This window comes from Trachurus trachurus, assembly GCF_905171665.1.
Source record: "Trachurus trachurus genome assembly, chromosome: 17".
In the NCBI taxonomy this organism is placed as follows: Eukaryota; Metazoa; Chordata; class Actinopteri; order Carangiformes; family Carangidae; genus Trachurus; species Trachurus trachurus.
The window spans coordinates 10,030,955-10,055,317 of NC_139900.1; the positions used below are offsets into that span (position 1 = coordinate 10,030,955).

At 40.5% G+C, this 24,363-nt stretch overlaps 3 protein-coding genes across 4 annotated transcripts in view; 1 reads left to right on the forward strand and 2 right to left on the reverse strand.

The window, feature by feature from the left end:
• The window catches only part of tesk2 (testis associated actin remodelling kinase 2), a 42,193-nt gene extending 31,904 nt beyond the window's left edge, over positions 1 to 10,289 (reverse strand). For both annotated transcript variants that reach the window (XR_014596141.1, XM_083992128.1), the window contains exons 1-3: positions 9,913 to 10,289; positions 4,720 to 5,193; positions 2,971 to 3,090 (exon numbers count right to left, since the gene is read on the reverse strand). Coding sequence is in view for 1 of the 2 variants with exons in the window: in XM_083992128.1 (XP_083848254.1) it covers positions 2,971 to 3,090; positions 4,720 to 4,842 (243 nt within the window). In the remaining variant the exon portion in view is untranslated. The remainder of the gene's footprint in view (positions 1 to 2,970; positions 3,091 to 4,719; positions 5,194 to 9,912) is intronic.
• A 2,479-nt stretch (positions 10,290 to 12,768) lies between these two features.
• Positions 12,769 to 17,415, forward strand: LOC311001237 (uncharacterized protein; the record flags this gene model as incomplete). The annotated part of the gene is made up of 2 exons (XM_083992268.1): positions 12,769 to 13,141; positions 16,227 to 17,415. 2 exons carry the CDS (start codon positions 12,769 to 12,771, stop codon positions 17,201 to 17,203), a joined length of 1,350 nt encoding a protein of 449 aa, XP_083848394.1. The 3' UTR covers positions 17,204 to 17,415.
• Positions 17,416 to 19,939: 2,524 nt separating this feature from the next.
• The window catches only part of nectin4b (nectin cell adhesion molecule 4b), a 28,869-nt gene continuing 24,445 nt past the window's right edge, over positions 19,940 to 24,363 (reverse strand). Inside the window, exons 10-11 of the mRNA XM_083992129.1 lie at positions 24,111 to 24,314; positions 19,940 to 21,574 (exon numbers count right to left, since the gene is read on the reverse strand). Of these exons, the coding sequence (XP_083848255.1) occupies positions 21,278 to 21,574; positions 24,111 to 24,314 (501 nt within the window). The 3' untranslated portion in view covers positions 19,940 to 21,277. The remainder of the gene's footprint in view (positions 21,575 to 24,110; positions 24,315 to 24,363) is intronic.

Here is a 24,363-nt window from a genome sequence, read left to right on the forward strand (position 1 = left end):
TATGTAAGTCTGGTCTCTTCCTCTGTGTTGCTAACCCTCCTCTCGGCCATGTGCATTTGTTTACAACGAAGCCGGCGAGAAATCAATCAATAGAGCGGTGGATAACGTGTTATGATGTTACGACGTGTCTATTTGTGTAGTTTAATCTGTTATTAACAAGAGATTACAGTTTATGGGGCGCGTTTGCGCTGTGGTGCCGCAGAGACGAGAGCTGGGAGACGGCCCAGAGTTGCTTACTCAGGCCAAGAGACACAATAAGTGACACACACGTTGAAGGCAGAGAGTTTACATTCTCCCTTGTAACAAGTTAAGCCATTTATTAAACCATCACAGATACTCCAAAGCTGTTTAATTAAGGTAAAAATGTAGCATAGTTAAGCTTCAAATCCTGCATAGCTCCTCTTTAAATTCCAATTTGCAATCATTAATTAACACTAAATTATTTATAAGTATCACAGCATCACATTCTCATACTGAGCCACATTTTTTAAAATAATAAAGCTGTGTTCAAGCCAGTTGAACTCAGTCAGACAAGACATGACGATTCACAGCCTCCTGTTCAAACAACAAATGGTCTGTAGTGTTTTCTAGAGAGAAGAGACTCAATGCAACAAATTCAACAGCTTCAACAACAACATACAAAGCAGTTTCAAACAAAGTGTCTGTAGCTGTTGTTGTTGTTACGCTCACTGATACGTGCTGTTTATGAGGATATCGTTAATGAAAACTGCTGGTATTTGTGTTTGTTTGCTCTGCTCTTGAAGTTCACTCATTTGCGGGTTATGAATAAGCGCCAGTGTTTGGACGGCACACAATGGGTTGTTTTTGACAGCTGGCATGTCCAGAGTACAATGGGCGACAGTAAACAAATAACTTAATATGAGCTTCATGTGGCTAATAAAAGATAAATTAGGAAAATTTGCTCCACAACAGAGCTTTAAAAAAAAAAAAAAAAAAAAAAAAATCAAGGCTCGGGCCATTCTTGAAACAGACGCACAACAACTCTCGAACATCATGGCTAACAGCTGTCAGACACTGTCAACAGTGACATCAATCAGCCGAGTTACGGCATGAAAGACGGACACAGTGGAAAATGAGTGTCATCCCAGTTCACCAGCCCAATACAGATCTATTGTTACATAGATGTACAGTGGAACATCATTGTGCACTAAGGTCATCGTGTTCAACTTCCAACACATACACACAGAGTGACAAGAGAGACGGAAATGCCTACAACTCATAATAACCCTCGTTAACTTTATTCTAAACACAAACTGAGATAAATAAATAAATAAATAAATAAATACACACAGGGTTTATCGAGGTTGTGATATCTAAACGAGCAGCCCACGCTTCTTATCTGAGTGATATAGAGATTTCCCAGTGTCATGGTGGCCTTGATAACACAACTAACTAGAGCAGATAGAGAAGATTACATTCTTCTGCTGATGATGGATGTTGATAGAAGTTTATTTACCAAACTAAAACTTCTTCTTAACGCGTCTCGTCTGACTCCTGTTCGCATGCCTGGTGTGAGGGGGGAGGGGGACGAAGTAGCAGCAGGGTTAACAACCCCCATGTTTAAGTGATGTCTTTGAACTGATTGCAGTGTAACTTGACCTAAAAATGTCCAAGAGCGAAGAGCGAGATAGAGATAGATAACCTAGAAAACAATCGGTCTTTAACCCACAGAGCACATCAACTTGACAACAAGTCTACTCAAATGGAAAACGACTCCGAGTGTCGGTATCTTCACTCGTTAAGTGAGAAGTGAGAACAAATTCACAAGTTCCTCTTCAATTATTCTGATCCTGACAAAGTGCAGCAAAGGTTCACCGCACACGAGCATGACTTTTGTCACGTAAGTGGGAAATAGGAATCAATGGAGAGGTCGAATGAGTTTGTGTGACCTGTTATAAAACACAGCAGATAGATGGATGAATGGGAAGCAGCATGGGATGAACAGATACAGGGACAAATCAAATGAATAGAAAGGAACTGATGATGAAGGTCGTTCATGAAGTTATTACAGAGTGGGAAGCAAAATGGGAGCGATACTTTTCCAATATGAAAGAGCCTGATTAGGAGATATGATCATCATTCTGAACACTATACCTAACATCGCATGTAACACGTTATGATCTGTTACTGTTTTTAGTCTTTATTCCCATTTTTCCCCTTTTTTAATTGTGTTTTTGTTTTATTGTCAGGTTTTCTTTTCACTTTACACTATAGATATCTGTTTACTTTTTTCAAGTCTCAACATTAATACTTACATAACACATAGCCACATATAGCTGCATCTCAATAAATTAGAATATCATGGAAAAGTGTATTTATGTCAGTAATTCAATTCAAAAAGTTAAACTAATACATTATATAGACCCATTACACACATAATGAATCATTGAATGTCCTTATTTGTTTAATTTATTTTAATTGTAATGATTATGGCTCAAATTTACTAAAGACCTAAAATTCAGTGTCTCAAAAAAGTTGAATATTACAAAGACCAATTAAAAAAAGCATTTTTAATATGTCTCTGGGCAAGAAATTGCAACGCATCGCATCAGTCTGACATTGCATAGTCAGACTGATGCGTTGCGAATTGATGAAGCCCCTTGGATAAGAGGCAAAACGTCTTCCTAGACAAATACAAGTTCAGTTGCCTTCGATTCAATTTGTTGCCCAGAGATAACGACGACCTGGATGAATGAGAATATCCATAGACATTTTTAATATGGAAATGTTGGCTATATGCACTCAGTGCTTGGTTGGAGCTATTTGACTTGAACTATTGGAAATTGACTTTTCCATGATATTCTAATTTGTTGAGATGCACCTGTATATAGCTGTAATGTGTGATATTCAAAAATCCCAAACAAAAAACAAAAAAAAGACTGAGGTGGTCCATGAACGTGACAAGAACAAAAGTCCACACGCAGCAGGTAACAACTGATGTGCACACACCTTGAAGACATCTGAGAAGAATCCGGAGCCGATCCACTCGCATGCGAAGTCGTCAAGGCGTGTAAGACAGGAGAAGGCACTGATGAGGGCTCTGTAGGACGACGGCCACACCCTGCCCACCTGGAGGAGATATGTACAGACAGGTAAGAACAGGTCAGCTGGCTGTTTTATCCTATGTACAGTATATACCCCCGGGGGCCAGAGCTATAACTTTGCTTGGTTGTGCAGATAGATGGGACGAGGGGTAAAGAAAACACGAGATATAAAGAGTTGCTCCATCTTCTTGACACACAGAAATAAGCACCGGGCAACACACTGAAGGAAAAGGTAGATTACGTTTATTTTTCTATCGTTAGGCAACGAAACCGGAGCTCTCTCAAATCCTCAGTATGCTGCATCATTGCCAAAGCAGAGTTTGAAATCAATTGATCAACGGCATTAGCGTTTTGTTGAACCATTACTGTTCATTAGTGCTGCAGTAGAGACACACAGATGGAGAACAAATGTGCGTGAGGGTTGAAGGAGGAAACGTGGTGGTGAACATGAAGCATACCACATGATCTGAGGGATCTCAGGGATGTGTTATGCATATTTTACTGCTTTTGTTTACCACTGTGTCAGTTTTGAACACCTACAGAGTAGTTCTGTGTGATTTTCAGTTACAAAAACTCCTTAGTTGTCTCGTACAGCCCACGTGTCAAGTTGATTCATAAGGTCCCGATTCAATTCGATTTCCGATCTGATTCCATATTGATTTATTTAGAGATATTTCAGTTTTAATACCAATTTTGCTCGGTTATGAACTAAGAAAGATGAAACTCTCTAACCTGGTGCATTATCAAAGATATCAATGTTTACATAAAGAATTGACCAAAAAGCAGTAACATTAATGCACATTTGTTTAATATGACCCACTAGAGAACAGCTTCAGTACAGTTGTGGGTGACAATCGCGATAGCACAGATCTAACAGAGGAAACAAGAAATGGCATACATTAAAAAATCTATCTAAGGTTTTTATGAATCGATATCAAATCTTTTAAATTTTTTAAACCCAGCCCTATTCTTTACCTTTCATTGTTAAATACAGGTCGGCTTTATAAAACATGACCAGCTACGGGTGCGTCCATACATGTTAGACGTACAGTTTTCATATTCTTTGGGGAAGGAAAACAGTTGCGATTTTCCGTATAGATGTCGGTTGAGGTCGGGCGTCGTGGGCGTGTTTTGGGCAGATCCCTTGCAGTTTGGGCGATTGTCCTAATTGGACGGCAAAACCTGACATCAGGTTTTGCGCAAATCTCGCAGGATTTCATTACCGGGGCGTTCAGAGAGACTGGAACATCATAAGGATGTTCTAAAATATGGATCAGCATAGTATGTCTCCTTTAACCACACTGACACTTACCAAAATAAAAAATCGATTTTCCGATTTATATCGATCTTCATTTGAAAGATCAAATATCGATTCATAAAATCCTTAGATCGATCTTTTAATATAGCCATTGCACTGTTTACTGCTGGAGTGGGTCATTGTAAATAAATGTGCATTTATGTAACTTGTGCCATCTTTGTACAATTTGCAACATTAGTTTTGTGAAAATCTCTTTCATAACCAAGCAAACTGGTATTAAAACTGAAATATCTCCAAATGAATCAACATCGAATCAAATCAATTCACTAAATCAGCAGCGATACCCAGGCCTACTTGCAAATGCATTAAACTCTCAAAGAACTAGAAAACACTGACCTGTGGGGGGGGGCCCATGCCCATCTCGCAGACCCCTACCCCTCCGAGGCCGTCCCTGTCCTCGTTGAGGCGTTCGGGTCGCGTGGGGAACCCGGCGATGGAGTTGCGTTTATTTCGGTCCATGGTGATGTGAAGGATGGCGGCGGTGATACCAGTGAGGGTAATATGAGCCTAATTCTGTAATGTACCCACATGACAAGAGGACTAGATTGTTTTAACGGTGCCCAGGGCTCCGCGGAAGCACAGGACTCACTCAGTTCGTGTCCTGGGAGAAAATATGTCACACACATAGACTTCAGTTTTGTTTTTGTTTTTGAAATCGTGTTTCGAACACTCCCTCACTGATAAAAACCCCTGGCTGGGTCCGAGATGTTTCCCCACTAGTCCAGTTCCTCGCTGCGTGTGACAGGTGAGTCCACCAGGAGGAGAGGGGACTTCACATATTTGACAGATGTATGGTACGTCTCTGGAGACCTAGAGAGAAAACAGAGAAACATTAATGAAGGGGCCTTTCATTCAGAAATCAATTATTTGAAATTATTGCCAGGAGCAGTAACGGTCAGTTTACAGCACAAGGAACTTGACGTGGTGTCAGATGCAGACACAAAGGTACAAAAAGTAGTAAAAGGTAGCAATAAAATAATAAAATAAAAAATAATAAATTAAAAAATATTCTAGTGCAAAAACTACCGTGCACATATACTTTATACAGTTTAGAATTGGGTAACCCTTAAATTTACAGGCTGCTAATTACGTGATAATGTCAAGAAATAGCCAAGAAATAACGAGTAATCGCGTCATAATGTCTATAAATAACGGTCAATTTCATGATAATGTCTTGTTTTTCATAAAGGGCAGTGTTTCCCACAGGTTTTCAAGGAGACTGTGGCGGGTGGACGGATCGTCCAACGGAACGGCCAGAATTTTTCTCCATCAATTCTTTGCAATTGCCAATTACAATCAATTACTTCTGGCTGATTTCTACGCAAATCAATAGTTGTTTCTTGGCTATATTTCTCAACATTAATATGAAATTGACGGTTATTTCTAGGCTTATTTTTAGACATTGTGACGGAATTACTTGTTATTTCTTGGCTATTTCTTGACATTACCACGTAATTGGCGGCCTGTGAAGTAAAGGATTGATATAAAAAGAATAAAATAGAATAGAATAAAGATTAAGACAGATATATACAGAATACAGACAAGTTGCAAATTGTTGTAGTTGTGCATGTAAAGTGTGACATTGGTGTGACATGTAAAGTAGCAGTGGGGACTGTTGTTCACAGATTTATAGTTATGGCAAATTCCTTAAAAAATAGGAAATAACAAAATCTGCCATGCTATCCTATTCTTTCATTAAAGATTTAAGTATTTACTCTAATACCAAATGCAACAGCAGATTGTGTCCTGTCTGAGGATGGATGAGACAAGCCAGTATTGCTCAACAGGCCCAAATGTAATGGCTGTAATAGGGGCCGATTGTCCAATTATGGGAGATTAGCCAAGGAATAGCTCAGGTCCCGGACCTTTCTGCCATCCAAAACAAAATCAGCAGGGTACAAAGGGGGGCAAGGAAGGAAGTCTGTGGCTAAAGGTCTTATAAACAATGTGGCCTTCATATCTAACTTTTTATTTGAGGCCAGAGGGATTTTTTTTTTTTTTTTACTGTTGGAAGATGTCAAGTGCGGTTATAAATATTTTCTTCCACATTTCTCCAGAGAAAGAGGGTGAAGTCGATTAAAAACTATACTGTCCAGATTTATCTTCCTGTATATAGTCAGATTTTCATGAAAAAAACACTTGATATTAGGTTGCATTAGGTTGCATTACGTCATTGGCTAATGAAAAACACACACTATGTACATAATATACACAATTTAAATGAGAATAGGGCTTAAAGCAGAAGTAAGCGATCCGGTCGTTTTGGCTAACTTCTTGTCAGCCGATGGAGTTAGAAGCCCCCGCCCTCGTCATGGATCTATTGGTCCTCGTCCCTACGTCACCACATTCACACACAGCCCTTCATGCCGTTCTCTCTCTATATAAAGGATACAAGGATAGTTTTCTCCTTGGCTTACAGCAGAGCAGAGTGACTGACAGACCCGTGTTTCGGACCAAACACTCTATATAAGTGATTGCTGTCGGAAGATATAACTATTTAAGACTTATATTAACACAAACATTCCGCTTACTTCTGCTTTAAATATGAAAGGTACTTGGCTGCAAATTAAAAAGTATATTGCACCAGGTGTAATATAATGTGACATAAACAGTGTTATGATAACTGAGTAATTACCCATAAGAATGAGCATAATGAGTCGACCTTTCAGGAGGTGAAACTGTGACGATCCTATAACAAGCTGACTCTGAAGACAATTCATCATCATATTTTTCAACAGGCAATATTTCCTTAAGCTCAACGTTATAACCGTAAAATGAGCAGATATGACATCACAAGACAAAACCTTCCTTTGTTGCAGCCTCTTAACCACCAGTTGTGTATAATGAGTTGCACTAATGTGATGGATTCAGCTGCTTCTCACATGTAATGACAGAAAGTAAACAATGACGGTAAACTGACTGTACTGTGTGCATATCATAAAAAAACACTCATATGGTTTTAATACTACAAAGCCTGCCAATATATTCTGAGATTTCTGTCCAAACACGCCATCCATATACATCTCAAGTGTAATTAGAAACTTACAGTGCGTGTGTAGACAGGACACAACATAATAACCTCTATAATTCAGCAAATATGTGTTTTGTGTTTTGGGTAAATTGGGAGAGAGAGAGCTCAGTAGCAACAGTAATAAAAGGTGCAGCAGCAGGCTTAAAATGAATATGCTAAAGAGGTCTATTTTAAACCAAAGCAGAGGGTAACAAAAGTCAATCTTTGGCCCAGATGAGGTCTCATAAGATCAGGTCCTAAAAACAGCAGTGAGATGATGACAGAGCCAGACTCTGCTTTGGTCCGTTAGCATTACATCACAGACACACTAGACTCTTTTGAGTTACTGTGGATCTACTGGACGACTTCTGAGATCATTCTCTGTCCCAGCCACATCCTTAAAAGGCTTTTCATCCTCCTCTTTCTTTTCTTTTTTTTCCCCTTTTTTTTCTTCCTCCAATGACACCTCATTTTCTGCCTTGTTGAAACCGTACGGCAAAAATAAAAAAGTGCCTGTGCCAAGAAAAATGCAAGCCACAAGTGCCAGGGCCGACTAAGCCTTCCTATCGCATTTCAGTTGCTTTCCCCATACAAGAGCCAAAACACAGACACACACATTTCATCTATGTGGTTGTATCTGGGTAGACAGGAATAGGTCAGCAGCAGCATGTTAAATTCACCCTCGGTTCAAAACTACAAGCTTCTGTGTCCACACACACACACACAAACCTCCTACACTCGCTGGAATTTCAATGATGCAAATGCTTTTTCGATGATGATATACTTATGATAATAACCGCGTTATTCTACGAGCTACTACTGTGGGTGGGTCCCAGTCTAAAGCAGCACACTGACCACCACAAGAACGATTTACACCCACTTCCTTTGTAAACATGAAAAAAAAACACAAGACATCTTTCAGCATCACTCCACCAACAAGCGGCCCAATTACAGGGAAGACATCTCTAGTAGCCACACACACTATAAAATAACTTTATACCATTTAAAATAAGATCTTATCACGCAGCCCTGTAATATTCAGCAACATGATAATCTTCATCTGCTGCTGGAAAATCTTCTTGATGCAAATGATTAGACGAAAAAAAAATGTAGGCCGCCACCACCAGTGCTCATAACTATATTTGTTTCCAAACTACACCGTGTTGCCTGCTGCGTATCTGAAGGGCGTGCATTTAAAACACCACAGTAAAGAGACTATGCGTGGAAGAGGGAGGAATTTTAAAAGGCGGCTTCTTTTTTTTCTTTTTTTTTGGTCTGTAAAATGTGGCCTGTTGCTACACCAAAACAGATGGGACATCTCCAAAAGCAGCTTCAGGCCAAATGTTTTAACAGTATTTTTTGGGGGGGCCTGAACACACCATCCAGCTGTGCCCCAGTGGATTACAGACTAATAGAAAATGGCAGCAATAAATCAAAGCTTAAGTGATGCTATAATGATAGGTTGAGCAACGGGTAAGAGCGTGTGTGAAGAGCAAAGAGGTATTAAACGATGGGTGTGGGTAAATGTGTGAGTGAGTGTGACAATGCAAACAAATTGTCAGTATTTAGTTAGTATTTGCCCTTTTTTTTCCTCACGTGAGCTCCAGAGAGCAAGTATTTTCTTTCTGCAAGGTCACATTCAACAAAAAAGTGAATAGCAGCCTCTTATCTGACCACAATCTATTGTGGTAAACTGCCATGATGATATGTGAGCCGCCGCATACCTGTCATTCTTCAAGGGTTTAAAGTAATGAACAAGTCCATGGGGCAGACGCCGTGGAAAAAAACTACCCATTATCCAGATACCATAGACAGCTATAATGAGCCAGAGGACCTTGATAAATAGTGGCATTCAGTGATATACTGTTAATGTGAACAGTTCAGCACATGGAAGATTAAATAATCTCCAAAAGGCATATCAAGTTAAACATGAACCACTCTTTTGCAATATTTTAAGTAGATATCAGTGTATTATTTTGGTTTTCTATCATTTTAGAGTTAAAAACGGGGAAATAAAGCAGCAGCCTGCAAAAAAAAAAAAAAAGGGAAACCCAGGAGACTTGAGCTCTCAGATAACTTTGACCAAGGTATCAGCCTACTATTTACACACTTTCCAAAGGGGGGGCTACTAGCTACTAACTATGCATGGGGGGCAAATCTTTTCCTCTTCTGTCATTTTGAAATCGTAAAAGATGAAAACTATATATATATATGCATAGTTTAAAATGTAAAGGGAATGTGTCATCTGTAACTTCATGCCTTTTGGAGATCATTTCATCTTCCACTTGCTTTACTGTTCACATTACATTAACAGAAATTTTGAACAGGGGTGCACAAACTTTTATTTTGCATCATGCTACTGAATATGTCACATAGTGGTAATTATGAAGCACTTATAGCTTGGTTGAGCGTGTTAAAAGTGTTGGCACAAAATGTAAACAAACCACCACCATCATCACCTCCTCCTCCACCACCAACAACAACAACGGCTACTATTAGCTAAAGTTTAGCAGACTTACCTGTTTTTACTTTCAAAGATGTGTTCGTGAGAAGAGTTAAAGCTGGTCTCCATTTACTGGAAAAGCTGGAAACACGACGAAAAAGAGCAAAGTTTGTAACGTTAACGCAGCAGCAGCAGCAGCAGCAGCTAGCTCAAGCTCAACACGACAAGTTTATCGTCGCAGCAACAAACGGCTGAAAACTCAAACATTTCCCGAGCGAGGACGAACTAACGTTAACTTCTCCACGTTAGAGTCTCAAAGTCCCGTTTCTGTTGTCGTTCCTCGTTTCCCCACAACATAAGGAGCAACGTTTTGTTTTGTTTTTGGTTGTTGTTGTTGTTTCTCCTCTGTTTTTGTACCGCCCGGGATAATATTTCAGACGATTTGTTGGTGTTTGACAGCTCCCTCTGTGTCGTTTCTTCGCTCGCGCTCGGAGCAACTCCCACTGGCCCCGCCCACTTTTGACTGACAGGTCAGATCAACCAATGAGCAGGCGCCTTTCTGAGCGTGCGCGTGAACTCTTGAAAAAATTTAACAAAATAAAAGTTCCTGTTATCTTTTACTTATTTATTTACCTTTTCTTTACAGGTTTTCTCAATCGCTTTGGTGCTATTCTCAGATCAGAATGAAAGTTCTCATAACTACACACAACATTAGCATTTGTTTATGTCATGTCAGTCAAAATGAACTATACTTTTGAACGCTGAATAGTCTTTCCCTATAAAACTAATAGTCCTCATTTCATTGCTTGAGTCATTACATACAAAATTGTTGAACTAGTTTTCAAAATCTGTCAAACTAATTTTAAATGTTGGGAGAAGCACTGTGAATTCAATTACTAAACTACATTTTTGTAATGATCTATTACGTATTATACAATGCTTTGACTTGTCGATTCTTATACTTGCTCAATAGCCTACGTAAAAAAAGAAAAGTTCCTGTTTAAAAATGAACCATTGAAGCAATATTTAGAAAGTAGCTATTACTTTGTAATACATAAAATTAACAATACAGAGTGAGTGAGTGAGTGAGTGAGTGAGTGAGTGAGTGAGTGAGTGAGTGAGTGAGTGAGTGAGGTCATAATCTATGATGGAAAATTGGTTTTAAAGCTCAACTTTGAGCCCCACAACTGCAGTTCAATGCTAAACTGAATAGATGGATAGATGTGTCATTAAGTTTTTCATCATGAAACTCATAATCAGCTGTTCAGAGGACCGGTCGACACTTTAAATTACAGTAATAAGGCAATGATGATATATATATATATATATATATATATATATATATATATATATATATATATATATATATATATATATATATATATATATATATATATATACCACAGCCACAGGAGCCTTTGTTAGATCATCCCATTTTTTATTGTGTCCATTGTGCTCGCAGCCAAAAACTGGAAAACTTGAAAGCAGTTTCTTCTCTTCTCTCTGTTTGTTTTTATTTTCCAGATCTTTAATTATCAGATTACTTCAACAGATGGCCACTGGTCAAAAGTATTGCCACTTTTGTGAATAACTGAAATACAATAAAACATTTTGTAGAGTTTATTGGTCAATAAATATATTACAAGCATGTTTTTTATTTAATACATTAAAATGTGCAGACCAAAATTATTGCATATGGTTGATATTTTAAAATCAGATGCACGCAGTTTGGTGAATTACCAAGGGAACTTCACAATAACAAACTCTGCACCATAGATGAAATAGGTTGAATTGATTAGGATCATTAGGATCAGACTCTTTGACCTCAGCTTTAAACTACTCTCATGGAAATAGAGCATCACCTAGTGGACCAAATTAGAAAGCACTGCTGCAAACACAACAACAACAGTATGAAACTGCAATTTGTAGCAAACACTTAAACACTGACTGATGGCAGTTTGTTTCAAGTTATATTTTATGATAATATTGTGGGGAAAAGTCTCAGAGTCTGGATCAGCGACAGCGTTGATGTTGATGATACTGACTTGTCAGCCTCTCCTTAGTGTAGACCCAACTGTGCTGGCAGATGACAAATATCAACAATATTGGGGGAAGTAAAGTTGTATTTACATTCATCAGACTCCACTTGTATTGTGCAATTTGTGAAGCTCCATGATACAAGTTCATATTTTTCTAAGGTTATGTTACCACTGTTCCTTTGGTGATAAGTTTCTATAGCCTATATTAGTCACCAAATTACTAAAAGTTAAACCAACTTTATGAGTTGTTCAGGAAGTCATCATAAAAAAAACAAGTTGCAGTATGAGGATTGAGTCACTATGCCTGGAAAAAGAAACATGTGGCAAGACTTAACCTGGAACACTGAAACATCTGAAACTTACCACACTTCTATCATGAGGACAATTTAAATCCATAACTGCATCTTATTTTACCTCCAATTGCTCCTGTTTAACTAGACTTCTCTGTTTTCTTTGTCACCTTTACTTTTTGGTATTTTGGATATGCTTAGACCTATGTATGTTTCAAACGTTTTGTCTTGTCCTGAAATGTTTTTTTGTTTTTAATAATAACAATTAATCAATTAATTAGGCTATAATTACTTTATTAAATTCTCTATAAGAGCATTTTAAATTAAACTTTTCTACAAATGAATTAAATTGTAACAAATTGCCATTTTCATCTTCATTTCAATTCTTTAATTCATTCAGGTCAGGTTTCCCCTGCTGCGATATTTTGTCCTTTCCGGGACACCGTACCTCATCCGTCATGTGACCACGTCCGCTTCCTGTTACTATTGTATTACACTTCCATGTTTTTCGCCTAAAGAAACAGCATCGGTAATGTAAAAAAAAACTAAACCCAAACTACAGCGTCCACCCTGCCGCGCAGACAGCGGTAGTTTCATGTTTTAATGTCCGCGGCGGCAGCAGCAGCAGCAGCGGGAGGCAGCAAAGGGCCCAGACCTGCGGGCGGCAGCAACAACAACATGTCTAACAACAACTGTGTGGCTTTCCAGAGCAAGTTAACCTCCATCATGGAGCAGCTAGCTAAGGCGGCCGTGCTGGAGATCAGCCGGCTGTGGGAGGACGGCTTCGCCCTGGTGCAGGTGGAGCTGCGCCGGAGGGAAAGCGAGATTGAAGCTCTGAACACGAAGCTGATGCTGATGGAAAACGAGCGACTGTCGATGCTGCTTCAAGCCCAGAGTCAGACTACCAATCTGTCCTCAGCATCTTCATCCAAGAAGAGAGAGCTGCAGAATAAACTGCTGCCGCCCACCGGTGATGGTAAGGATCACCGCTCAAGAATGGGTCTTACAGTTTTTCTCTGTTGGTTTGGCTCAATTCTTGAAACAGAAATTACATTCTCAAAATAACATGGACAAATCTCCAAACCACCTTGCAAATGTTCACAACAGAATGGCATTTCTCATTGATTTCATAATTGCAAATGTCTTAGTAGATGTCTCAAGTGTCTTAGTGCATCTTTGCAAATGGTTATGTAGCCTACAAGTACCATAGAGTTAGCACAATGAGCATACATTTAGCACATTTTCCAAATGAATAGATCTTGCTGATCTAAGCTGATTAGTTGATTCTCAACGATTCTCACATGTCAGCATGATTTCACTGTGTAAATCATCATATGCACAGTAGTCTGTTCAACTGTCAAAATTAGTCAACATACTGTAGGCTAATACCATGAAAACCATATGAATTTCTTGCAGCATTTCATAAATTCATGACAGTAATTGACAGTCAGGTGAAATTAGAACTCAGGAGGGTGAAGATGGTGGCCAGGAGGCAGAGGGTGATGACAGTGATGACCAGTGAAAATGTCTCTACTCGTGAAACTTTGTTTACTGCACTATAGGCTTGGTATATTTTTTCTGTTTTTTTTTGTGTGTTCATATTTCATACATGTACAGAGAACTGTAGGCCTATACATTTTGTTTTTACAGTACATAATCTTGAGTTACTTTATGTAGGCTATATGTGAATAAAAATGGTTACAATTTCCTTGGCAATATGAGTGCAGTGTGTGTGATGTCAAACTTTGGAGGCTGCTCTTACTGTAAAGTCCTTTTCTTAGGTTTTATACGTCTCTGCCATAGTGACAAAACATCTAAGCATTTTGACTTGCAGTGCTCACAGAATGCCACAGGGATGATGCATTTTGGGGGCACTGACTACTTACATGTGAAAGAAGTTTGGTTTTGACACATAAGTAAACAGTTTTGGGAGAGATATGAGGTTCTGCAGCTCATCCATGGTGTTATGCTGAACCATCCAGTTTATTTTTGGTAAAAGCACTAAGTGCATTCAAATGAGTCAAAAGCAATTGAGAAAGATCTTTGCCATTTTGATGGTACTGACACTTTACATGGTAAAGGAATCTAGTTTTGAAGCATGTGTGAACAGTTTTGGGAGAGATATGCGCTTTTGCTAGTGAGCTGTAATGTTGTGCAGAACTGTAAGACTGTTTGGCCAAATGGTCTTATAGTTTTAAGAATGTAATTTCTGTTTCAAGAAATGAGCCAAACCAACAGAGAAAAACTGTAGTAACATGTTACTGGGAACAGTTCATGCATTCATAGGCAATAAATATAACTCATATACTACCAGGCAAAAGTATGGATAACACCTTCTCATTCAGTGGTCTTCTTTATTTTTATTACTTTCTACATTGTAGATTCAAACTGAAGACATGAAAACTATGAAGGAAGGAACACATATGGAGTTGTGTAATAAACAAAAAAGTCTTAATCAAAGGGGACATATTAAGGAAATATCACTTTTGGATGGTTAGATTTGAGAATGATAATCATTTACCAAATGACAACTGTCAGTCAATATAGTCGCTAGATGCACTTTTTGGTTGATAGACTAACTCAGTGTTTTTCAACCTTGGGGTTGGGACCCCACGTGGGGTCGCCCGGAATTCAAATAGGGTCTCCTGATCATTTTTTTATAATGATGATGATCTTAAAATTATAATTAAAAACACCACACACAATTTTAAACAACTGTATTCTATACCTTCACTTTTCTCAAATATTCAATAAAATGCAGCATATAGAAATATCTGAGCTGGCGCATCTTGATTGACGGCTGTGATTACGTGTCAATCAAGATGCCCCAGCTCAGATGGGGTCACCAAAAATTTTTGAGGTCAAAATGGGGTCACAAGCCAAAAAAAGGTTGGGAACCACTGGACTAACTGTTCTTCAGCTCAATATTCGATCAATTCTCAAAACAATTCAGCCTGTTTTATATTGTAAGAACTCATTTGGGTCAAACCCATTCAAGATTTATATTCAAGTTTCGCCTATAAACTGCTGCCGCCCACCGGTGATGGTAAGGATCACCGCTCAAGAATGGGTTTTTACATTTTACTGGGAACAGTTTGCATTGATGGGCAATAAATATAACTCATATAGTACCAGTCAAAAGTATGGATAACACCTTCTCATTCAGTGGTCTTCTTTATTATTATTACTTTCTACATTGTAGATTCAAACTGAAGACATGAAAACTATGAAGGAACACATATAAAAGTTAAGTAGTAATTTAACAAAAAGTGTTAATTAAAGGGGGCATATTATGGAAATGCCTTCTTGCCTTCCGGCCCCCAAAATGTGAGAACTGACAAAAAGAAATCTGTAATTTTCAGGCTCCCTAGATTGAAATCTGTGTGGTTTTACGAGCTGTTCCCTCAGTTCTCTGACAGTGATGTAACTAGTTTTCGAATTTGCATAACACCACCCCTACCTGGTACCAGTAGAAAGAGTGGGGCAAGCAGTGGTTCAATAGCATTTAAAGGGACAGATAAACAAACTTTTAGGCCTTTTTTTTTCTTTCCTGAGAAGTTTGCTTTTGGTTATAAAAAAAAGTCTTAAAGGGATAGTTCAACATTTTGGCAAATTGGTCCATTGCCATAATCCCTATAGTTTTAGGAGTAGGTTCGTTACCTTTAATTGTCGGTGCAAGCTATTTTTAGAACGGCGGAGCAGAGCCGTGAGCTGCTCAGAGCTACGCTACGGAGGCTAATGGGATTTCTTAATTGGTTTCCCTCATCAAACTCATCAAATACACAATCCAACAACTCCACAACGCTCTGATGGACAAGTTGTGACCTGCACATTCACCACGCTATGAGATAATAACACAACGTTTACCACACTGAGTTGTTTTAGAGGGAAATTCATGCAAAACCGCTGATGCACGTTGCCTTCAGGGACAGTTTTTCATCAAGCAGTCTCTGTATTTACCCTGTAAAAAATATATATAATTTAGTGCAACAATTGTGTGTAAAATTGTGATTTTCAAGGCTATTATAAATGTTAAAATTTCTCCTGCTTTGTTGTTTCAGGGCCGATTATCGAATCAGCCCAGAAGTTATGTTCTGACCCGAGTGTCCAAGAGCGGGCGGACGGATCAGTGACCCACACGTCTCCTCCTCCTCCTCCTCCTCCTCCTCCTCCTCCTCAGACAGAGGAGCAGTGTGAGCGGCCCAAGTCCAACTGCTCCGTCTACTGCGGGAGGGACGACGTGGACGACGACCTGATCGTCAAGCTGGAGGACGAGGACGAGGACGACGTGCAGATCGTGGAGCAGATGGTGGACTCTGACCACCACATGGATCCAAACCACCAGCAGCAGCAGCAACCCGCCGAGGCCCCGGAGCAGCCCGAGGCCGAGCACTGGACGTCCGTCTTGGTGGGAGTCGTGGACGATGACGACGAAGACGACGACGACATCATCGACGACCCGGACTGCGTCTTCGAAGCGAAGCCTCTGTCGCAGAACCAGGACTCTGAAATCCTGCTCATTCAAAACGCCTTGGACATTTTCGACAGCTCGGCAGCGGAGACGCCTCTGTACTCGGACCGGTTCACGAGAGACAACGCAGCCGGAGCGTCGAGTAAATCGAAGGCGGCTTCTCTGACTTTCGGCCAAGCTCATCATCAGCCGCCGAGCGCTCGGCCCGCGGACGCTATGATAACGCACCCGGAGAGGAGAGGCGTGTCCTTCCGGTTCCTCTCGGACAAACCGCCGCAGACTAAAAACGCGTCGTCGTCCTGTAACCCCGACAGTCGACTGTTTCTCCTGAACGACCCCGAGTTTCACAAAACGATAGCGAGCCGCCGCATCAAGGAGAAATGGTTCATCTGCCCGTTCTGTGGGAAAAGCTTCGACCGTGTCAGCCACCTGGAGATTCACCAGCGGATCCACACGGGGGAGAAACCGTACACCTGCGACACCTGCGGCAAGTGCTTTTCTCAGAGGAGTAACCTTCGCACTCACCAGCGGACTCACAAAGAGGCTCTATCCCAAAACGCAGTTTGATTTAATAGAGTTTTTGAGGAAATATATAGAGAACTAGGATTATTATTATTATCTCTGTGGCATTTATGTCTAGATTACTTAACAAATTCTCTTTGTATTTTGATAAGACTCAAACGTAATGTAGCCGACTGACTTTTACTGTGCACATTTTCTTTTCTTTTTTTAATTCTGACTTTGTCATAGCTTTTGATTGTAAGAGCTGAATTTGTAACTTGTGAACTCTTTGTAAATCCAGACAGTATAATAAAGATTTATATAAAAAAAACAGGGGAAAAACTGACTGTTGAGCTGTGTAAGTCATTGTGCAGCAGAAAGGGTTGACCCTCTGACAGCCCTCAGCATGAATCTTTTCACTCATTCTCCGTTTTCACCTCCTACATCAGGAAAAAAATAACAGTTTTCAACACATTTCCCTTCATTTGATGGAAAAACAGCAAGAGGAGAGCTGTCAATCTTCTAATTCTTTTGAAACAGGGCATTCAGTAAATTTGGTCACAGTTCATACACAGTGCAAGTTGTGTAAAGTCATGTCTATCCGCCTCTCTGCAGCACTTTGAGGTTGCAGCTTTACAGCGTTAAATTGCAGCTGCAGCTCTGAGGCCGTTTTTATCCAGCTTCTTAGAATAACTCCTAACAACACTGCTAAGAGTCGACTTATGAGTAAAAAAAAAAAAAGTTCTCTGAAAGCTGCACTTCAAAGTTAGTTATCAAGCGTCTTACTCTGGACTGACTGTCGGTCTCAGAGCTGAGTAACGACAGATGACATCACTTCCAAGTCCATAGGAATGACCAATCACTGAAGGGAATCCCTTATCTAAGAATATAGAAATATCTCAGTGAATAGTTAAAGGGATAGTTCAACATTTTGGCAAATTGGCCCATTGCCATAACCCCTATAGTTTTAGCAGTAGGTTTGTTACCTTTAATTGTCGGTGCAAGCTATTTTTAGAACGGTGGAGCAGAGCCGTGAGCTGCTCAGAGCTACGCTACGGAGGCTCATGGGATTTCTTGGTTTCCCTCATCAAACTCATCAAATACACAATCCAACAACTCCAAAACGCTCTGGTGGACAAGTTGTGACCTGCACATTCACCACGCTATGAGATAATAACACAACGTTACCAGACAGAGTTGTTTTAGAGGGAAATGCAGAAACTGCTTGTCGAAAAACTGCCCCCGACGTGAACGCGCATCAGCGGTTTTGCATGAATTTACCTCTAGAACAACTCTGTCTGGTAACGTTGTGTTATTATCTCATAGCGTGGTGAATGTGCAGGTCACAACTTGTCCACCAGAGCGTTTTGGAGTTGTTGGATTGTGTATTTGATGAGTTTGAGTTTGGGAAACCAAGAAATCCCATTAGCCTCCGTAGCGTAGCTCTGAGCAGCTCATGGCTCTGCTCCACCGTTCTAAAAATAGCTTGCACCGACAATTAAAGGTAACAAACCTACTGCTATGACTATAGGGGTTATGGCAATGGGCCAATTTGCCAAAATGTTGAACTATCCCTTTAAGTTTGAGAGTAGGACTAAATTCCACAAAGACTAAAATGTCGCTCTATGACGTTTGATACGTCCCCTGGTGTTTCTGGGTCAGTTAGCAGCTAGTTAGTTCAGCACAAAGGCCCATAGCTCCTCTAAACCTCTCTAGCTCTGTATTTTCCATCCAGACAAAGAAGTGAAACCAAATTAACACAGAAGTTCACAGAGGTCACTGAACTCATCACCCCATGCCCCATCCCATCACTTTTGTGTTTGTGTTATCCTGACAGGAGGATTAATCCCACACTTCAATAAAGAACAACAGCTTTATTGTTTTTAAACCGCTGTATTTTCATCACTTAACATTATTGAAATATTTACACGTCAGTTTACTTTTTCAGTTTCACAGAAAACACTGAATGAATATTAAAATAAGTTTCACATGTTTGTCCACTAACACAGAACAATTAAAAAAAAAAAAAGCTTTACAGTTTGCTCTTTCTCTCTATATATATATATTTATATTTACTATATCCAGTCTCATCGTGGCTGTGAGTCAGTGTTCATCATCCAAAGACAAAGAAGTCCATCACACCCTCCTCCGTCATCCCACATGAAGACTTGATGCTACATTAAAGGGATAGTAGCATTTTTTTTAAGTGGGGTTGTATGATCTACAAATAGCCCCTAAGTACTTTAATTGCAGTAGAAGACTCTCTGCACTCCTCCTGTTAGCAACGCCAGCCCATAGCCCTGCCCAGAGATTTACAACATACATTGTTGTGAACAGACCCAAAGAAACAACCTCTTTTCGCGGCCTAAAAGAGGTTTTACCTGAAAGAAAATACACAGTTCCATTGTTCACTATAATATAATTTTTTCCAGCCCTTCAAAGTCCAGGAAAAACACAGTTTTTATTTGGACCTAACCAACTGCTGATCGGCGGGCGCTAACCCTGGGCGGAGGGATACGTGAGTTGGTTAGGTCCAAATAAAAACTATGTTTTTTCTGCACTTTGAAGGGCTGGAAAAAATTATATTATAGCGAACAATGGAACTGTGTTTTTTTTCCAGGTAAAACCTCTTTTAGGCCGCGAAAATAGGCCGTTTCTTTGGGTCTGTTCACAACACTGTATGTTGTAAATCTCTGGGCAGGGCTATGGGCTGGCGTTGCTAACGGGAGGAGTGTAGAGAGTCTTCTTCTGCAATTAAAGTACTTAGGGGCTATTTGTAGATCATACAACCCCACTTTAAAAAAAATACTACTATCCCTTTAACAGATGTTCCCTAAACGCCTCACATGCAGGTGATCAGTAGAGGGCGCCACTTCTGGAGGTTGTGCAGCAGCAGCAGTTCACTGTGTAGTGTCTTTATGGGCGGTACAAGGCTGCTTACAGTTGTCATTATAAATAACGAGGGGCCTGTTTTCCCTTTTGAGGGCCCCTTGACATGTTTTTTGAGGGCGCGGCGGCTGATGACAGTTTAACATCGATGTGGTTTAAACCTGGTCATGGAAACCAGTCCTACGTGGTTTTTTTTCTCACCCACTCTGTTTCATGTGCTCAGGGCCACTGCAGCTTTTTGACCTTTTAGTTGTTGCAGGTAACTGTTCATAACTTTATCATAACTCCCTCCCTTATACATATATTTATATATATATACACACATATATAAAACAGAAACCTGTACAAATACACACTAACTTCTCATGCTCAGGTGCATCCCACACTGAAATACAGTATAAAGGTTGTGAGTTTAGTCCATTGTAACTTGGCCACGACTTCTGAGCTTCAAAACTGTGTCTGTCTGTCTGTCTGTCTGTCTGTCTGTGTGCGTGCATCATGTTGTTGTTCTCCCTGAACCGTCTGTGATGAGGATGTAAACAGTGCAGCCTAAACTGACGGGATTCAACGAGGATCCAGCAGCTGTAATCAGAAACTGTGGATGAACAAATCCAGTAAACATGGTGTAACAGGAACTTCGACTCCCTGTCTGTTCAAGAGGAGAGACAGTTTTCATTTAAATTGGCATTTTTGCTGCATTAAAGTGATTAGATTCTGTTTCTTCAAAAATAATTAGGGTTTAAAAGAATATAAATTACCTTCTGGTCCATGTCCGATTGAGGACTTTTCTCCCTCCCAACTAATTCCCCTCTAGCTCTCCACTTTTATAAAAGGGTTAGAAAAAAAAAAACCTTAAGAGACTCCCTAATTATTATAGCCTTAAAATAAATCTCACAACCCAGAGGTAAAAAAAATCAGCATTCAGGTAGAGTCGAGGCTAATTACCCAGTGCAGTCAGTGTGTACAAAACAAACGTCCATTTACAAAGAATAAGATCACTGTCGATGCAGGAATGCAGACGTGAAGTGGCTGAGAGTCTCCAGTCCACGACGTAATCTCGGTGCTCGGGTGGTCGAGTGGTTAGAGGACGTCCCGTATGAGCAGGGTCCGCCCCAAAAGCAGTCGAACGCAGGTTCAATTCCAGACCTGGTCGACCTTTACTGCATGTCATCTTCACTGTCCAATCAAATGAAGGCGAAAAATGCCTCCTCCCTCCGATAAAAAAGAAAAAAGAATTAAACCGATGGCCGTCTAGATGATCTGTCCTCTGGGGCTCAGCAGGATGGCGTTGGAGTGCGGCCTCGGCCTGAGGACCCCGTTGCTGAAGTAGAAGTGAGTGTTGAGCGCCTCGGAGATCTGGACGGAGCTGGCGTCGTCGTCCTCCCCCCCGCCGTGTACCTGCTCTTCCGACAGGGCGGTGGTGGGGCTCCAGTCCTCCTGCAGCGGAGCGTCTCCTTCCTGCAGGAGGCCGAGGTCCGGCTCTCTGGGCCCGACGCCGTCGTCCTGCTGCGGCTTCACGGGAACCAGCGAGGAGGGAAGACCTGAGTCCTGAAGGAAGGAAAGAAAGAAAGAAATCAGTCCTGAATCAGCCACGGGAGACACTAGGGCTCCTCAGCTAAACAGCAATTTTAAAGGGATGGTTGAACATTTTGGCAAATTGGCCCATTGCCATAATCCCTATAGTCATAGCAGTAGGTTTGTTACCTTTAATTGTCGGTGCAAGCTATTTTTAGAACGGCGGAGCAGAGCCGTGAGCTGCTCAGAGCTACGCTACGGAGGCTCATGGGATTTCTTGGTTTCCCTCATCAAACTCATCAAATACACAATCCAACAACTCCACAACGCTCTGGTGGACAAGTTGTGACCTGCACATTCACCACGCTATGAGATAATAACAGAACGTTACCCGACAGAGTTGTTTTTTAGAGGTAAATGCAGAGACTGCTTGATGAAAAAATAAAGGTAACGAACCTACTCCTAAGACTATAGAGATTATGGCAATGGGCCAATTTGCCAAAATGTTGAACTATCCCTTTAAAAAGTTAAAAATAAATAGAATTATTTTTATGTGCATTATTCTAAAAACACCAGCACACTGTCTATACTTGCACCACAGTACAACGTTTCAGTCTTGGACCTTCCTCAACAGTAGTGGAGACCGGGGATGGTTGTTTGTCTCAGCTCCTATAAGTTGCAGAGTGTTCATGGTGGGGCTTTGACACAGAGTCTCCTCATGTGTCCTCTACAAATAGCAGCACCTTAAACATCTTAAACTATATCACAGAATTCACTATTTGATGTCAAATGCAACGAGTGCCACTGTTACAACCTGCCCCACTACCAGGGTAGGTTGTAACACAACCTGGGGTAAATTGTAACAGTGAGATTTAAAACTGAAGGCTGAGGCCAAACCACAAAACATTTTGGTTTATTGTGCATGTTCCAACACTAAAGCATCTTCCTGTGGTTCAGTATGAACAACAAGAATTGGTTAATGGTTAATGGTTAAATGAAGAACAGTGACAGTGGTGTGGATCCTAACATTAGAAAGCTGTCATATTCTGATAATAGCAGTGAAGGGTGTGTATGAAACCTTCAGTAGGAAGTCAGAAGCAGCTCATAATCTGTGTAAAATTCCAGGAAAGACACTGACACTTAATGACACGTAATAAAACAACAAAGATAAAAAGGTGCTAACAACCATTCCCACCCCTGTCAGTCACTGTTTGACTACCTGTACCAGCATGGTGGTTTGGAATAAACATTGATGAAATGACTCACATTTTACCAAAGAACCTGCTCCTTCATCTTACATAAGTTACCTTATTCAAACTTCAACGGTATCAAATTTAGACTTGGACCAAAACATTAGTTTCTTACCTAAAAAAAAATGTTTTTTGCTGTAAAACCTACATACTTCTTCTTCATCCAGCCATGCAAATTCACATGCAATGTCATGTGGGTACACATGACATTGATCACATAACTCTAATGTTATCCCTTATTGGTGGAAGTGATGCTGTTACAACCATCCTCGGTCTCCGCTAATTTTAATATTTCACGACTGTCTCATGGCTCAAATATTCTTCACTCAGCAAAACACAACATTTGATCAGGTAGATTCGGTCCAAAACAGAAACGTTGTTTAATAAATTTAACTATGTTGCAAATACAGACAGTGTGCAGACTTTTTCCTCCTCCTCCTCCTCTTTTTTTTTTTTTTTTGATGCCATCTGCTTCACCTACACACCCGTTTGAAGACGGCTTTGGTGTGTGCACAAGACTGTTTGACATGCATTATTCTAAAATATATAATATGAAATATATTTCATATCAAATTGAAATCTTATTTGTCATGCTCACATTTCACGTCATTAAGCCTGGTGTCTGCTTCTTTGCTGGCATGTAGCGGGCTAAAAATGCTACAAAAAAAGGACATGTTTTTTATGAGGAAAAGACTTGACCGTTGCAAATGTTGTTAATAAAACTAAGAAAATAAAGTAAGAAGTTGTTTTTCCAGTTGATTTGCTGTAGTATTTTCAGGAGGTTTGCAAAAGGAGTCCCCTACCTACCAGAAAGCTAATGCTAATCAGGCGCCTTCGGTATGAAAACATTTGAGGAACCCGTGATTAAACTAATCAGGAACATGATATAGTAATTAAATGTCTCCGTTGAACAACACATCAACCAATCCAGGCTAAAAAAAACAACACAAAGCACAAATAGAAAACAAAACACTGAGCTAATCATTAAACAACACGTCATAAAACACCCGCCTGAATCAGGTTGAACTGGATCTGGATCAAAACTATAATTAAGTATCAACAACAGCGGCTGTAAAATTTCACATTCCTACTAACTGAAATAAATAATCAGTGCCCAGGCAAATTATTTATTATAATAAACATCTGTAGGGTTTCCAGTTTTTGTTTGGAGCCCGTTTCTATGACGCCCTGATGTTTGACAGTGACTTTGAAATCGTCCAGTAAATAAAACACGATACTGTCTGACTCACGACGGATGAAACCAAAACACATTTCTGAGTTAATCTCGGAGGCGTGAGAAGAGAAGAAGTGACACATACCAGCGACATGTTGCTGGTCTTCAGGTACGACTCCACCCTCCGCCGGCGCTCCTCCTCCCGCTCCGCCTCCCCGCTCGGCCCCCTCAGGCCCGTGGTGCCGTCGTGCCAGACCACCGGACGGCCCAGCTCGTCCACCTCCACGCCGCCGGGAGGACCCCACTTCCCCCCCAGGGTGGACTGGCTGTCCCTGTAGCTGGGCCGCTCCTGCAGGTGGAGAGGGACAGAGAGAGAGAGAGGACAATGAACAACAATG